Here is a 15,978-nt window from a genome sequence, read left to right as displayed (position 1 = left end):
AGACAGAAAGAAGGAAAATGGTCTAGAAGTAGCACCATGAACAAAGGATTCACTTTATCTGTAGGTCAAGTACAGTATGCAAGGAGTGTAAGAATAAACAGCCACCTACGGGAGCTGTACAGGAGGCAAAGCTTAATACACAGTTTATTTAGAAAAATAGATTAAAGGGCCCTCCCTGGTGGTGCAATGGGTTAAAGCACTATGAAGCAATCTGCAGCCACTGCAGCACGAGTTCGGTTCCATACCAGGGAGGTGACCTACATGACATGGTAGACCTCCTCTGACCCGCCTGCTGCTACTCCCTTGAGCAGTGGATTTCAGTACATTTGCCTGTTCCGTTCCCTACTCTGTCTCTGGTGAATCCTCTCACCCCCCACATGTCTAGCCTGTACCCCAGTTCTGTATGCATAAATAAATAAATCTTTTTAAAAAAAAAAAGATTAAAATAGTACAAATCAAGTTGGAGAAGTCCCAGAAAGTCACAGATAAAAGTATATTTGTTTAATGTGATTAAGTAAGGAATTTTACTTCTTAGACATAGTGACTTCTGAAGGAAGCAAAGTAACATTGATTGTAGATCACTATTTAAGCTAAGGAGAAGGTTCCATATCTGAGAGAGGAGTGAACTCTTACCTGTGGCAAGTAAACTAGCCTGATTGGAAAAGGGTAAATGCTAGAAATAACATTTTAAATGGGTCTTTTGAATGATAGAGAGACATTAGCAGAAACACCAGGCTTAGAATTTATAATTTATTCTAGATCTTTTCTTGGCGATCTAGATGATCTCTACAGAAATTCCTTTGACAATATGAATTTTAATTCAATTCCAGCTTTCTATTAGCCCTACATTTCTGAATGTGACATTTTGTTTTTTAGTGCTGAATTTTATTATTTACTTATTCCTGTTGATATAATTCTGAAAGGAGAAATGTTTTTAAAAATTGACTACCACAAATTTCTCTCATTTAAATCTAGACTTCACTTTGCTGGCAATGGACATGCCGAGCACAGCTCCATCAGATCTTCAACCTCAGCCAGTTATATCAATGATACAACTTTTTGGTTGGGATGATAACATCTGGCCTGAAGTTGTAGCAAGATATTTAAGTCATTTCCTACAAAACAGGTAAGTAATTTTATTTCAGGTATGCATATGTGTAAACTATAGGAAAATTAGAACTTTCACAAGTAAAAGCTTATATTTACTAGGTGTGTTCTCACTTTCACAGTTTTGCTTTTGAATGCATCCAGCATTTTGACAGTAGTAATAGTAGGAAAAATAACCAAATGTTCAGTGGCTTTAAAAATAAAAAGAAAAATACTGCTTGGTAGGACTGTTTTATTTTCCTCCTGAAATGACCTTTCTGCACTCACCATTGTGACAGACATTAAACAATTAATATTGCTGAATCTGTAAGACACTGTGATATTATAGTTTTAGATTAAACAACAACTTTCTTCCACAGCTACATTTTTAAAGATTTGACTCAGCCTCTGTGATCGTGAATAAGATACTTCAGTTCCCTACATGTTGCTTTTATTATCTGTACATATTTCCTGCCACATTGTATAAGAGATCTTAAGGAACTTCAATAGAAAAAAAAAAAATACACAGTAAATAAAGTTAAAATAGGAATAGTGTATTCAGATGATTTGAGTAAGATGTCAAGATGAGAGAAAATAAAATAAATATACAAACCTAAGAGATCACTAGCTTTCTTCTCCAAGCTATTAGGCAGTAAAAATGAAGTTAGTAAGTTTCAGGTGTGCAGCAGTAAAAATCAACATGTGTGTTATGAAAAATTAAGTTCACCACTAAGTTCAGTAAGTCATTTCTTACGGACTTTAGGTTGTAAAGTTTGTTTACTTTAAGATCCTTTCTTGATTGAACATTTGATAGTAGTAACAATCATTTTATTATTTGCTAGCCACTTTGGATAAAATTTAATTTTTTTTTGAAAATAATACAGTATGCTAATAACAGTTAAATAAATAGGTGTTATTTTGGAATTCTGTATGAAGTATGTTTAAAGATGACTGCCTGTGGGGCAGGAGAACAGAAGAGGAAGGATGGGGAAAGGCTTGTTCTGGAGACCCACATAGACATGTACTTTGCCTTTTTTCTGACATACATTGCCGTGATTGCTTACCAGGGCCACTGTTTAGTTAGATGCCATTTCTTTCACTATTATCTCACCTTGCTAGTTATAAGCCCCTTCTCACTTTTCCCATTTTAACCACATATTTTAAAGTAAGCATAAATTATTAAAAATTCACCAAAAGCAGCAGAACTGTGCAGCAAGAAGTACATTTAAGTAAAACAAGGTATCATCTGCACTGCTGACTCTGCAGGTGTACTTGTCTGATCTTGGAGAGGGGAGCTAACACTGATGTCAGTTTTGTTTTTTAAAATTTTAGTTATTTCAGGTAACTTTGATATCACTGTATATGATTCAGAAGAATAGGTTCACCCCTCAGATGGAGCATTTAACACACTCCCTTTTCCCAGGGTACCTTTTTTTTCCCTTTATCTTACATTGTTGGGCCCCCCTGCCCCACTAGTTTCCATTTTCTTCTCCTCTAGTGGCATCAATTCTGCGATCATATCTGGACTTTGTTTTCAACTATGTTTTTTTTTATTTTTACATCTTTCTTTAGCATAAGCCTATATACATACTGTAAGTAGGAAAAGGAAAATAAAAATTTGAGTATTATATGGGGGTGGAACGGGGAATGAGATCAAAAATGTGGGGGCGTGAGGGAAGTAGGTTGGATTATGGTGATGGCACACAGGTGATTTGGTGAAGGGAAGCCCACGGGGATTACAATTGAAATGGAAAAAGGCACAAAATGCTGTCAAAATAAACTATTACAGTATTAAAATAGATAAATTTTAAAAATAAAAAAATAAGATAAATGCAAATAAAAGGAAGTAGATCAAAAAAATTGAATATTATAAATGGACGAATATTTAAAACCTTTTTGTGTGTATCTGTAGTATTTATTTTCAGCAATATAAGTCTGTAAAATAGTGAGCAATGAGTTTGGGAATGTTAGAATGTTTTTCTTTATTTCAGAAAACTTAATACTCAGGGAACATATTGAAAAGGTTGTGTTGTTTTTGCTTTTATTTTTAATGCCCACCAACTTATTTTTACAGCGTGTTATGTGAAGCACTTTCTCATTCAAACTGTGTATCCTTTCAAGCCTTAACTGTAAGATCGTGGATACGCTGTATTTTGCAAATGTATGTGAAAAGCCTCAATGCTACTGATGATTTGTACATTGATATAAACCCTGAACAGGCAGTTGGTAAGTATTTTGCTTTCTATAGATAGCTAATTCTGTTTAATATTTCCTGTTTTGTTATGTTAATTAACAGAAAATTTATTTGAATCAAAACAGAAGTTTGCTCCCTTTTTAGCTTCTTTTTTCTTGATATTTTTTTGCTACTGTATATATAACAGGTCTGTCTTCTATAAAGGAAAAACTAGCACCAAAACTTACTTTCAAATGACAGGCTTTTTTTTTTTTTTTTTTTACCTTGAAGTAACTGATCATTGTTAAAGGTGAAAATGATTACTAAGAACTAGATATCATTCTGTGAACATTCTAAAAATAAAAATAGCCAATTAAAAGTGACTTTTCCCCCTAATTTTATGTTATTCTGCCTTTCTCTGCTCTATTAGTCCCTGAATGATACTTGTACTTTATTTATTTATTTATTCATTCATTCATACTGAACTGGGGTACTAGCCAGAGGTGCAGGGGTGGTGAGAGTCTTCACCAGAGACAGAGTGCGGCAGATCGACGAAGTACACTGCTGAGGGGAGCAGCAGGCAGGTCAGGAGAGGTCTGCTACATCACATGGATCACCAGGGCAGGCAGGGCTAGAACTCACTGGAGCAGCTGCAGCCAGCTTGTAATGCTGCGTCCTAACCTGTTGTGCCACCAGAGAGGGCCTTTTTTTTAATTTCTCTTAGAGTCTGGTGTTCTATAGAATATGACTTTTTCTAAACCTATTGTTTATGTCCACGTACAAATCACACAAAATCTATACTGAAAAAATGCTTCAGATATTTTTGATACATAGTCGTATCAATTGACTTTACCTGCATAGTTAGCATGTATACTTTTGCATCTAGCATGTTCACAAGAAAGGTTTGTTTTTAAGTAAAATCCTTACTTAGTGGAAAAAATATTTCAAAATTTTTAATTATGTGGAAATTTGAATTTTAAAAGAAAAGCATGTCATAAATAATATTATATTCCCTGTTCTCTCATCTGTGTGTGTGTGTGAAACAAACACATATTATTTTAACAGAGAAAGACTATGTGGATCAACTGACTGAACTGACAAGGTTGCTATTTAAACTCTCAGAAGTAAAGAATATTTTCTCAAAATCTCAAGTTGAATGTTTATCCATACCAGAAGACCCTCAAAAAGCACTTGCTCTATTCTTTGAGGTAATTCTCATTTGTTAATATAATTTTCCAGATCACTTACACTTATTTTTCAAAAAAATCTTGAGTTTTGATAAGTTTTTCGATCATACGAATTCTTTTAAATTGAATTATATTATTGATTGCCTGTGACTGTAAAATTCTGAAAGAATAAAATGGTTACTCTAAACTCCAGTACAATTTACTCTTAAGACAACAGAATAATTTCATTTAATGAAAAATGGTAAGAATAAAACATGCTACATAAAAGCCTTTCAGGTTTACCTAAATTGTAATTTTATCTTATTGTTGAAATTGCTAGATAACAAAATTCCTGAATTACTTGAGAACTAAATTTGCTTGTACATGGTCCATAATAGTTTCAAGTTAATGTTACCACCTTGTAGCAAACTATGGCTATTACAATAAAGTTTTAGTCCATTCAGCGTAAGAACCAACTATTTCATATCATACTATAACTTATGAACTTAAAATCCAATCTATTTGTTTTGCTCCATAATTATAGTCTTATTCAGCATTGATTTTTAATTATTATTTTTGTGAGAAATCTATCTTGTGAGCATAACTGAAGTTATTATTGTGTTTGAACTAGTGTTTTTGTAAGCTACTCCTACTTAAAAGTTCTTTTATTTTCCCCACAAAGTCAATGGTATTAACAACAGTAAAAGTATTTCCAACCACGAAGCTCTTTTTGTAAATGTGAACTTTCATTAAAGACAACTGTATGACATAGATGTCACATAAATCCTAATAATAATAATAGTTGTAAAATGCACATTTCTGTTGAGTCTTTCGCTCAGTTGTTTGGATCTCAACCTGTGATGAATTAGATATTTGTGATATGCTGGGAGTCATATTGGACAAGAAAGGAAAGTAGAATCACAACTCTAATATAATCCAGTCCAAATTAATCACTCTTTCATCACTCAGTAAATAATAGTTGTTTGCCAAATGCTATATTGTATTATGCTAGTATTTCTTAGGGAATGGAAAAATCATAAAAGTAGTACATGATCTTAGGTTACTTTTACTTGTCTAAGAATATACAGTATACATAGGGTTATATATACTTGTGCCAATTAGTTGATTAATCATAGGTTAAAAATTCAGAGCACCTCAGCATAAAAAGTTTGGATTTTATCTTGTAAACAGTGTGGAGGCTTTTTACATTTTTAAGTAGTTCTGATTTGATCAAATTAATTACCAGGGATAATTTATCCTCAGCCTTCATTTCAAAGCTTTGCTAATAGTTTTTCAGTATTGCTCTGCTCTTCTACTTCATCTACCTTCTCCCATGACTAAACCTTAGCCTGGAATAAGCTGGAACACCTAAGAATCTTTGGCTATTGCCACCTCCATATGACCTTGTACTCCTTCAAGCACAACTTCACTTAAGTTCTCATTTCCTTTCTTTCTACCTTAATTAGACTTCTGTGGCGACTCATTTCAAATATTATCACTAGTGTTTTCACAGTCTTCCATATTTTATCCTTTGGTTGGACTTCAACCAACATTAGTACAACCATTTGTTTTCTTTTTTTTTCTTACCTGCTGAGACCTGCAGAGAAAAATCACTTACTTACACATATTAGTATCGTTTATGGTCAGTTTCAGTCATTGCAATCCAGTTCATGTTCCCAATAAAGAAAACTTTTTCTCTTCTCAAATCTTCTTGTGATTCTTTTTCGATTTGTCAGCTCTTGCCTAGTCTCACCATTGCTCAGCTTACTCTCATTTATTTCCTTTCTTCTTCATCCCATTTCATTCTTCTTTTATTCGCTTGTCTCACGTTTTTCTTTTAGGATTTTATTTATTTATGCATACATATTTGGAGTACAGGCCAGAGGTGCAAGGACAGTGAGAAATTTCACCAGAGACAGAGTGAGAAGCAGAACAGGCAGATTGATAGAGTGCACTGCTGAGGAGAGCAGTGCCGATCAGGAGAGGTCTGCTGTGCCATGTGGAGCGAGGGGCGAGGCATAGAACTGGCACTTAAGCACCAGCTTCGTGATGCAGTGCCACGCAGAGGGCGCGCCTCACATTCTCTCTTACCACCTCCTCATTCTGCCCTCTCTACCCTTTGTGCCTCATTGCACTTTCCTCTCAGAAAGTTTACTGGCATCTAGTAGCTCATAATACTCATAGTGAAAATTTTCTAGGAAAAAAAAAATCATCCCACAAAGCTGAACTTTAGTAATGGAGACCTTACTTGTAAGAATGCGGTAACCATACTTGTAGGCATTTCTTGAGGAATGGCAAATTTGGAATTCCCAATTGTATACAAGAAATGTGATGAGACAGTCTGTTTGAAAATCATGTGATTTGGTTATAAGATTCTTGTATATCAGTAATTTCCATGTATGTTTTCATAATATTTTACTGAATCTATAAATAATTACGGATGAAATTATTTTGTATTCTTCATTTAACTTATACTAAATTATAAAGTGCAAGTTTTAATTCTTTTTACTAACATGTAATTGCTGTGACATACATTGGAAAATTAAGAATGAAGTGTAAGAAGTGTATGTGTGTAGAGAAAGAGAAGTATTTACTACTTTATTTTCCAAAGTCTATATTGTATAAACCTTTGAAAGCTAAATCATGTTTTCTGTCATTTATAGGCTGTTGGTGTAACTTACAGTAATCTGCAGACACTTTCTGATAAATCTGCCATGGTCACAAAGTCTTTAGAATATCTTGGTGAAATACTAAAATATATAAAACCTTATTTGGGGAAAAAGATTTCCAGTGCAGGACTGCAGCTGACTTACAGGATGATGGGTATGTATTCCTGACATTAAAATTTCCTTAGGTTGAACATGTATGCTCATGGTGGATGGGAATATACTAATACTCTGGCTAAATCTCTATTTTCTTTATAATCAGAATAATCTGAAAGACAGTAATTTTGTTTAAAATAATTCATGTTGGCTTTCAGTGAATCTGTCATACTCCACCTCCTGTCTTGACTTTTCTGGCTATGCTTGTATTGCTATAAAATTAATATTCAATACAGAAAATAGACCAACAACAATTTGATGTCAGTAGTCTGTTTTGGATCATTTATATTGTAAATATTAGATAATTAAAATATTTTTTAATATTTATCCATATGTTATTAGAATTTAAAACATAAGAAAACTATGACTTAAATCTTTTTTGTCTTTTCTATGTGAAGGAGGTCAGAAAGGATTCATTACAGTACTAAAGATATTTATGCTTCAAATCTTGTTTCTCACAGTACTATGCTTTCTACTTTCAAAAAGCAGTCTTTTACTCTGTTTTGTAATGACAGAGTTCGTCCCTCTTAGAGTTCATCCTTCTTAGGAAGTCAATCCTTCAGTAATTTGAATATCTTTGTTCATTAAAACCATGCTGCAAACAAAAATCAGGAATTGCATAAAAGGAAGTGAGAAGGATTTCCTTAAAAGTTTTAAATAGAATTTAAGTTTTGAGGGTTTTTTGGTCTATTTCTCTGTAGCTAAAATCTTCTATCTGTTCCTTTGATCTTGTGAACATATGAATAAACCTGATTTGGGCTGTCAGAAACTTTTTATCTTTGTTGTGAAAGATAAAGGAGAATGAGGAATTTGTAAACATGGATGATGTAGAGAATGTAGTAGAAGTGATAGTAGCAATTCATGCTTCTTACTTTCAGAGAAAAACATGAGAAAATTGATTATAAATTTAATACCATAAAATGTAGACTAACAAGTATTGTAGCTCTGATAGGCTTGTATCAAACTAGATGTATAATTTCAGGGTATTTTTCTTTAGTAAAAGATATGATAGTCTTATCAAGAACTACAAAATCATTTGGATTGGTGATATACAGACTCAATGCAAAATTCTTCTATTGTAAAGCTTGGAGCCTTTTTTGTTTTGTTTTATGGTTAAGTTTTGACTCAGTGGCAAGTAGATCTGTATTCTTTTCTTTTGTCTAGAAAGCAGAGATACAGAATAAGTAAGCTGCTACAGGATTGCCTACATGCACATTAGAAGTTAGAAATATGTAAGTGACTGTCTTCTATTAAAAGTCTAGAAAAGTGCAGAGAAAGAGAAAGTATAAACTTGGAGAGTCTGATCTTGTTTTCAGCGCATGAAGATTAGTATCATGTCAATTGGCAGGAAAGAGAACCATTGCGGTGCTTTAACATACCTTACCAGTTCTAACTGTGGCTCACTTGCCTTTTATGTTTGTAGTTGTATTTTACCCATGACCCTGCAGTTCCTAACTCAAATATCCCCACTTTTTCATACCCCAGGTGGCATGCTCTCCTTTCCTTCCTCTGCCCTCTTACAGCATTTTCTGTAGTTTGCTGTTAATTATAATTAGTTGTATTTGGCATGCCCATATTAAGTTCTAAACTGCTCATGGGTGGCCATATCTATTTTTTATTCCTCTCACCATATTGTACTTTGAACAAGAAGAATACTTACTGAGTATCTATCAGGCAGTGGGTTTGAGAATGGCAGATACATCAGTTAAAATGTAGGCAATGGTATATACTAAATAAATATTTCTGGAATTTAACATTTTCATAAACATAGCTAATAGTACAAAATATATTCTCTAATATCCCTAAGTGAGGAAAGTTACTTTCCAACTATAAATATTTCACATATACTTTTTAATGATCCTGATCCTCTTCTTTTAAAGATATACATTATACATATTGTTGAAAATAAGTACTTATAGTTTGTTCAGTTTTCTTTCCATTGTAGTTCCATACTATTTTTCTGTATCCTCTGCCTTATCAGTAAATAAATAATGTTGATTGCCCAAAGAAATACTTGCATTTTAACAAAGCTACTGTATATATTTAAACCTTTCCTGAATTGTTTTACTTTAAAAATTTGTTCTCTTTGAATTTTTTTTCTCTTTGAATTTTTAATACCACATAGTTCAGTGTTCTTTGCTTACACTTAAAAGAAAATGAGTCTTATATTTCAGTAAAACATTGTTTCTCCTCTCTATGAGCTTCATAAAATGTAAGGTCTTCAACAAAGGACTTTGATCAATGCAAGAGTAGATGATGCACTTTTGGTTGGAGGCTCCTGCTATTAATCCAAAACTTATGTGACTCCTGAGAATGAGCAGAATCATTTTAAATGTTAATGGTAATGACAGTTGCTCTTACAGGTATATTAATATTAGTTAGAATGTGAGCTCTTCTTACACCACTGTCATTTCCACCTACTGGAAAAATGAGGAGCAAGCCAACATTATTTAAAATATTGCTAAGTGAGCATTGTGTTTCTTTATGATTGATTACTATATTTTCTTTCAAACAGGAGATTGATGTTGCTATTTGTTTTTTTTTTTTTTCAGAAGTGATTATTGGTTGAGGTTTTTTGACATAAAATATACCATTTTTATAAGTATGTTTTTGTTTGCCTTCGGAACTTGAATTAAAATTTTTTGTTTAATTATAATGACTGAATTTTATAAGCTTTTTTGCTTTCTACAATGGAATAAAATATAAACGTTTATGTAGTATAATACCACTGTTGTTCTTTGCACAGCACTTAATGGGGTCCTTTTATATTCTTTTTTTTCAGTAAAGAAAACTCAATAACTATAGTATACTCTAATGGAAATTATTTATCTGTTCTTAATTACTTTGTTAAAGACAAGGTACTCATTTGTTAAGCTTTACTATCATCAAATGCAACAATTGACAGACTCCTAGCATTAAAGAAACTATAACATAGCTCATATAACAGAGAAATTTATTTCTCTTCCTTCAGTATCAAAATTAACACTGTTGACATTAAACATTGGAAAGATAAAAATTGAAGTTCAAGCCTAACTGCTCCAAGGTATTGCAGCAAATCCTTTTTTCCCTACTTTAATAATGCAGTTATATCTCTTCTTACGGCAGTTGAAACAGCCTGTAAACTTACATGTAAGGTAGAAAATTTAAAAAAATGAGGGTGTCAAGAAAATGAATGGTATAACATGATGTGGCACAGGGAAAGTTAGTAGGCATAGACAGGCCTATTGTATAATCGTAGAGTATTTTTAAATTTGCATGATAAACTTGCCTCTTCAGTTTCCTACCATCCAAAATGAAAAGGGAGATGGAATTAACATTCATTCTGTATTATATAAATAGATCGCATTGTGTGTATGTGAGTGTATATATGTTGTCAATTTCTTGGCAAATACCCAGAATGCTGAAAGAAATTTCTCTCTTTAGTGAAGTGTATGATTCAACATAGGTCTTTTGATTTCATATATTGATAATTTTTTTCCTGTTGCACACTTCAACTTGACCCCTTACCTTTAAATATAATACTTTTAGTGAAATGACAGATTTTCTCATCTTTTAAAAGATAATCATAATTACTATTACTGCTCTTCTTTGTTAGGAACGCTTGTTAAATCATGGGCACAGATCTTTGCTACCTCTAAAGCCCAAAAATTACTATTCCGGATTATAGATTGTTTATTGCTGCCACATACAGTGTTACAGCAAGAGAAGGAGCTGCCTGCACCTATGTTGACTGCAGTTCAGAAGAGTCTTCCTTTGTATCTCCAGGTAGAGTAAGAATGACTACTTAAAAGAAAAAAATATTTCAAACTTTGCCTTAATACATAGCTCACATAAGACAGATATTATGAAAGGGATATGTTTACATGTGACACTTCCATTGACTGAGTTTTCAATTCCATTGCTGTTTTGAGGGAAAGATAGAGTCCTTTAAGACGTTCAAAGTTGAGGGAGGAGATACACTGGCATGGGCACTTACAGTGGGGTGCTCAGTATTTCCCATATAAGCCTCTGCTGTCTGGTATAAGGAGATCAAAGTGAACACACTGTAGGGGATATCAGGTAAGAGAACAGAGTGTGTAGGAGTTGAAGGATAATTCCCAGCAGAGGAAACAGCATGAGCTTTAAGAAAACATGACACACTGAGAAAAGCAAGTAGTTCTGTTATAACTAGAGACTCATAGCAGAGGAACCACAAATGGAGGGCTTTATCTGCCATGCTTAGAAGTTTGGGATTGTTTTTTTTGTCACATGGAAAATATTGATGGATTTTGATGCTTATATTTTAGAAAGATGATTCTGATGGCAATTTTCAAGATAGTTGATGTAGAGATTAGATTGAAGACTTGAAGGACAGTGAGTAGCTCATTATCTAAACTTTTTGAACTATGTCATGGATACAGAATCCACCTAGCAGATTTCAAAAACAGAACGCTCTGGTCAGAAAGACTTGATGTGCAAGTATTTTCTAGATTCCAGAGGCTCTTATGTAGATAGAAATGCTGCTAACTGAAATGGAACTTTGTGGAGATGCAAGGTTAAAGATAAGAATTGATTCTTGAACAGTTTTAGTTTGAAATGCTATGGAATATTGGGGTAATGATGGCTGACAGGCTCTTAGAAACAGTACTCTGTCATTCACAAGAAAGGGTAAGACTAGAGAATGCTGTGTTACTCACTGGTGTCTGATACTGAAGGTAAATGTTTCTCAATTTTGCATGTTGCAAGGGAAGCTGAGAAAGAGGGATGAATGGATTTTGATTAGGTAACTAGCAGCCTCTCACAAATCAGTTTTGTTAGAGTTTTAAGATTTCTAAGAAAATTCAGGCTGACTCTTAATGTAATGCTCATAATAGCATTTAAAACAAAGTATAAGAATGTCCACTAGCAGAAAGGTAAAAACACAGGCCGCTAATCCCAGAGGGTCAGATAGGTAGAGGACAGTCGTGGGCAACAGGAAAATCAGGAGTGTTTGTCTCATGTGGTCTTCTTAAACCAAAATTGTGATCAACTATAAAAGCATGGGTCATTACTCATTTGGCATAAGTCACATAGAGCTATAGCCTTCATTTCTTTAGTATACTCCCCTCAGCTCTCCTTTTCAGAATTTTCCAAAGTTATCTATCACTTCATCTTCTGATTTAATAAGCTTTTCCTTAAACAGATCTTTGATGAAAGGGGGGGGGGACTTTTTTTTTTTTTTACAATTGTTTAATTACTAGTATTGTGCATCTATACTAGTATTTAATTACTAGCTTTGTGCAATTTTTCCTTTCAAATAAACTCAAAATTTCTTATTGGGCAAATAGCTAAAATAGAAATATAACAAATATTTCTAATTATTTTTCTGGAAAAACATTGTGATTCACAAAGTACCAAATTGCTAATGAACTTTTGTAACAAAATTTGTTGCTATATTGGTGATAACCTCTGTTTAGGAATATTCAGTGTTTAGTAATTCGCAGGAAAAAATATTTTTCTCAGGTTATTGTTTCCTTTGTAAATATCAAATACTGTAAACTGTATGAAAGTATTTTTTAACTTTTTTCCTCTTTTTTTAATTTTCTTTTAACTTACAGTATTTCTTGACATGAAAGATTTTTAGAATAAATTTTATAGCCCCATTAAGAAAAATGACCAGTCTAACATAAAATACTGACCTAAAAATGTAACTTACAACTTTATAATTATACATAGATACACACCTATTAACCTGTGTTATAGTCACGTTTCTGAGGTTCAGAAGAAGAAATCTTCCTTTGTTTCCTTGTATCCTTTCCCCTGCATTCTTTATCCATGCTCCAAAGACATGCATGTTTGGTTAGACACCACAGCATAGATGTTACCCAAGCTTAGCAACTTTCAAACTTCATACAAATATCATATAGTAGTAATAGATATTGTTCTTGTTGATTTTCTTAAGTTGTAAGTTCTAACGTGAATATTAATGCTGGGGACTAAATTGCTAAGTGTCTAAATGTTAGTTGTTTTGTTGTTTTTTTTTGACTTTACCTTTTAGTATGTCTTTTCTTTTTCCTCTTATAGGGTATGTGTATCGTGAGTTGTCAGTCTCAAAATCCAAATGCCTATTTGACTCAATTGCTAGGGAATGTTATTGAGCAGTATATTGGCCGATTTCTTCCAGCTTCACCACATGCTTTAGGTTTTGGACAACATCCTGTTTTGTTGGCATTGAGAAACTCAGCCACTGTTCCATTGATGTCATCCCTAAGGAAATGCATTGTACAAGTCTTAAGGTATATCTGAATATTAAAAATCAGTGGTATTTACAATGTTTTAATCTACTAAAAGGTAGCAAAGCATCTCAAAAGTATTGGCAACACATAAGTTTAGCAATTTTTTTTTTCTGTAGAAGCACTATCTGAAGAATTATTAAAATGGCTTTTGCTCCTGGTAGCCCAAGACAAAGCTCTTTAAATGGCTTCTATTTTCTCTCTATAGGTATTATTTTCTTTATATATATCTAAGGGATAAAAGTTTGATGCCTAGTTTTTAATAGATTAAGCAATAATTGTATTATATATTATATAAAATATAAAATTATATATTATATAAAATTATATAAAATTATATATTATATAAAAATGATTGTTTTATAAAATACAGTATTAAGTGTTGAAAATATGAAAAAGGGTGCAGCATGAAGTCCTATTTTGCTCATTTACTCTGTCTTAACAACCCAGTTTCATTATTAAGCATATGATTAGGTTTCCTACTAAATTCCATACATTGTACTGCACATTAGAAGCTTGAATAATTAGAAATACCTTTATTTGTTGCATATTTAGCGTCTTATAGAATTAGTATTTAAACTAAGATAATATATGATCTAAATGATTCTTATCTAGTATTTTTTCTGTTTTTAATGACTTGATAGTTTTAATGACCTGACATTATCCCAGTTCTCGTTATAGAATTCCATGTCTACAATCTATTTTCTGACTTTTTGTTTGTGTCTTAGTGTACTATCACTTGGGTTCAAAATACTATATTCTGTGTTTCCTTTGCTCTTACCCTCCTTTGACAAAGAACTCTATCCCCTTTTCAAATCTATCTTCCCATGTCACATTCTACCTATAATACTGCCACTCTCCTAACCACTTTTCTGTCTAGTCTTTTTTTTTCAGGCCTATCTAAACAATAGTCCCAATTCCTTTCTTAAAATACTTTTCCATTATCATTATTTTCTTATCCTGAAACCTTCATTTGCTCCCTTTTTTTTTTTTGTCCATGAAAATGCATTCCCTACTCCTTAGCTTTCCATAATCTATCACTTAACTTTTCCAAATGTGTTACATATAATGTCATGTACAAAATTAATAAAATGGTTTACTTACTGTCCCTCTAAAAATGCTTTAAATTTCCCTACATCAAAGCTCTGTCAACATACCTTTTCTCCATTAAAATACCATTTCTTTGGGCTAAGTTCTGCATACACTTTATAAGATGTACACTGTCTAGCTCCGCATACCATGATGCTATGATGCTTCCTTTCTTCTGAAGACATGTGCTCTATCCAATTAGCTGAATCATATTTTTTTTTTTGCTTGTATTCAATTCCCATCAAGATTGTAAAAGTACTTGTAAAAATACCACCACAGTGTTTGAGTCATTGCATATGTGAACTTTAGTACAAGCCAAATGATAAGGGCTAAAGAACAATTTTAAAAAACGTTAAAAAAGAAAAATTAAATCCTTAAGATCATACAACTGGACACCAAGTTTGGGATTCTGACTGACTGCTTTAGTTGACTTTCCTATGTACTTAGTGTACAGTGAAAGCATTTTTCACATTTCTAGTTGAAGCCAAAAATGTAACAATTCTGTTTCTTTTTCTTAAAATACTTAAGAAAGAGATTTCCTCCTGTGACTTCTTCCATTATATGGCTCTCTAGACATTCAGTACCCCTTTCAGTTAAGGCTCCTTCCTCCAAATCTCTGAGAATTATGAACCTTTTGAAGCACCTGCCATACTGTATTATGATTTTCTTTAGTTTTCCTTGCCCAGTTTTCCCACTGGATGATGAGCCCTTTGCTTTCTAAGATATTTTATTTAACATTCTTAATCTTAGACTTAGCACACCTTCGATACTCTATAGATGTTTATTCTGACCTTAGGAATCTGGCAGTGAGTAAAATAGGCAAAGTTTTACCCTCAAAGAATGAATGCCTCAAATATGTCATGTTCATTTGGAGTCTCTAATATGGAGCAGAAATGATGTTGAAGACATAGTCCCTGCCCTTAAAATTTTAATAAATCTTTAGTGATTTCTGTTCCTTGTTCAGCAAATTATTATTATATTGCAAATATATGTGGATGTCTAGCTTAGATTTAGCAGTACTTAGCAATTTTTCCATATTATTTTAGATACTGACCAATTTCTACTTCTATTTATTCACTTAACAGTGTATACTGAACACTTGTAATAAGCCAATTCTATTCTGAGAGGTAAAGATACAAACTGACTCAGCTAAATTATCTTCATTTTTTCTCTTGAGTTGTAATGCTAAAATTTGTCCACTTTGAAGGAAGATAGTAAATGCTAGATTACCTTCAACTCTTCACTTTCTAAGGGAAGGAAAGAGATAAAGCTAGAATAGGAAGCTAATTCCTAGGACAGTTTTCTTATTGATTTGGGAAAATAACACTCCTTCCAAATCCCAGAATAAATAAATGTGAGGACAGATTTCTATATGCAAATTGGCAATAAAG

The 15,978-nt window shown here is 32.9% G+C and overlaps 1 protein-coding gene across 1 annotated transcript in view; it reads left to right on the top strand.

Annotated features, from left to right (window-relative positions):
* Nucleotides 1-15,978, top strand: part of MMS22L (MMS22-like, DNA repair protein) — a 92,262-nt gene that overhangs the window by 72,205 nt on the left and 4,079 nt on the right. Inside the window, exons 16-21 of the mRNA XM_004674069.2 lie at nucleotides 976-1,126; nucleotides 3,161-3,312; nucleotides 4,325-4,467; nucleotides 7,089-7,248; nucleotides 10,843-11,012; nucleotides 13,290-13,501. Of these exons, the coding sequence (XP_004674126.1) occupies nucleotides 976-1,126; nucleotides 3,161-3,312; nucleotides 4,325-4,467; nucleotides 7,089-7,248; nucleotides 10,843-11,012; nucleotides 13,290-13,501 (988 nt within the window). The remainder of the gene's footprint in view (nucleotides 1-975; nucleotides 1,127-3,160; nucleotides 3,313-4,324; nucleotides 4,468-7,088; nucleotides 7,249-10,842; nucleotides 11,013-13,289; nucleotides 13,502-15,978) is intronic.

The sequence above is a fragment of the Condylura cristata genome, unplaced genomic scaffold, assembly GCF_000260355.1.
Source record: "Condylura cristata isolate star-nosed mole 26May11 unplaced genomic scaffold, ConCri1.0 scaffold00001, whole genome shotgun sequence".
In the NCBI taxonomy this organism is placed as follows: Eukaryota; Metazoa; Chordata; class Mammalia; order Eulipotyphla; family Talpidae; genus Condylura; species Condylura cristata.
Note: the sequence above shows the minus strand (reverse complement) of the source record. Positions and strands in the feature narration are given on the sequence as shown.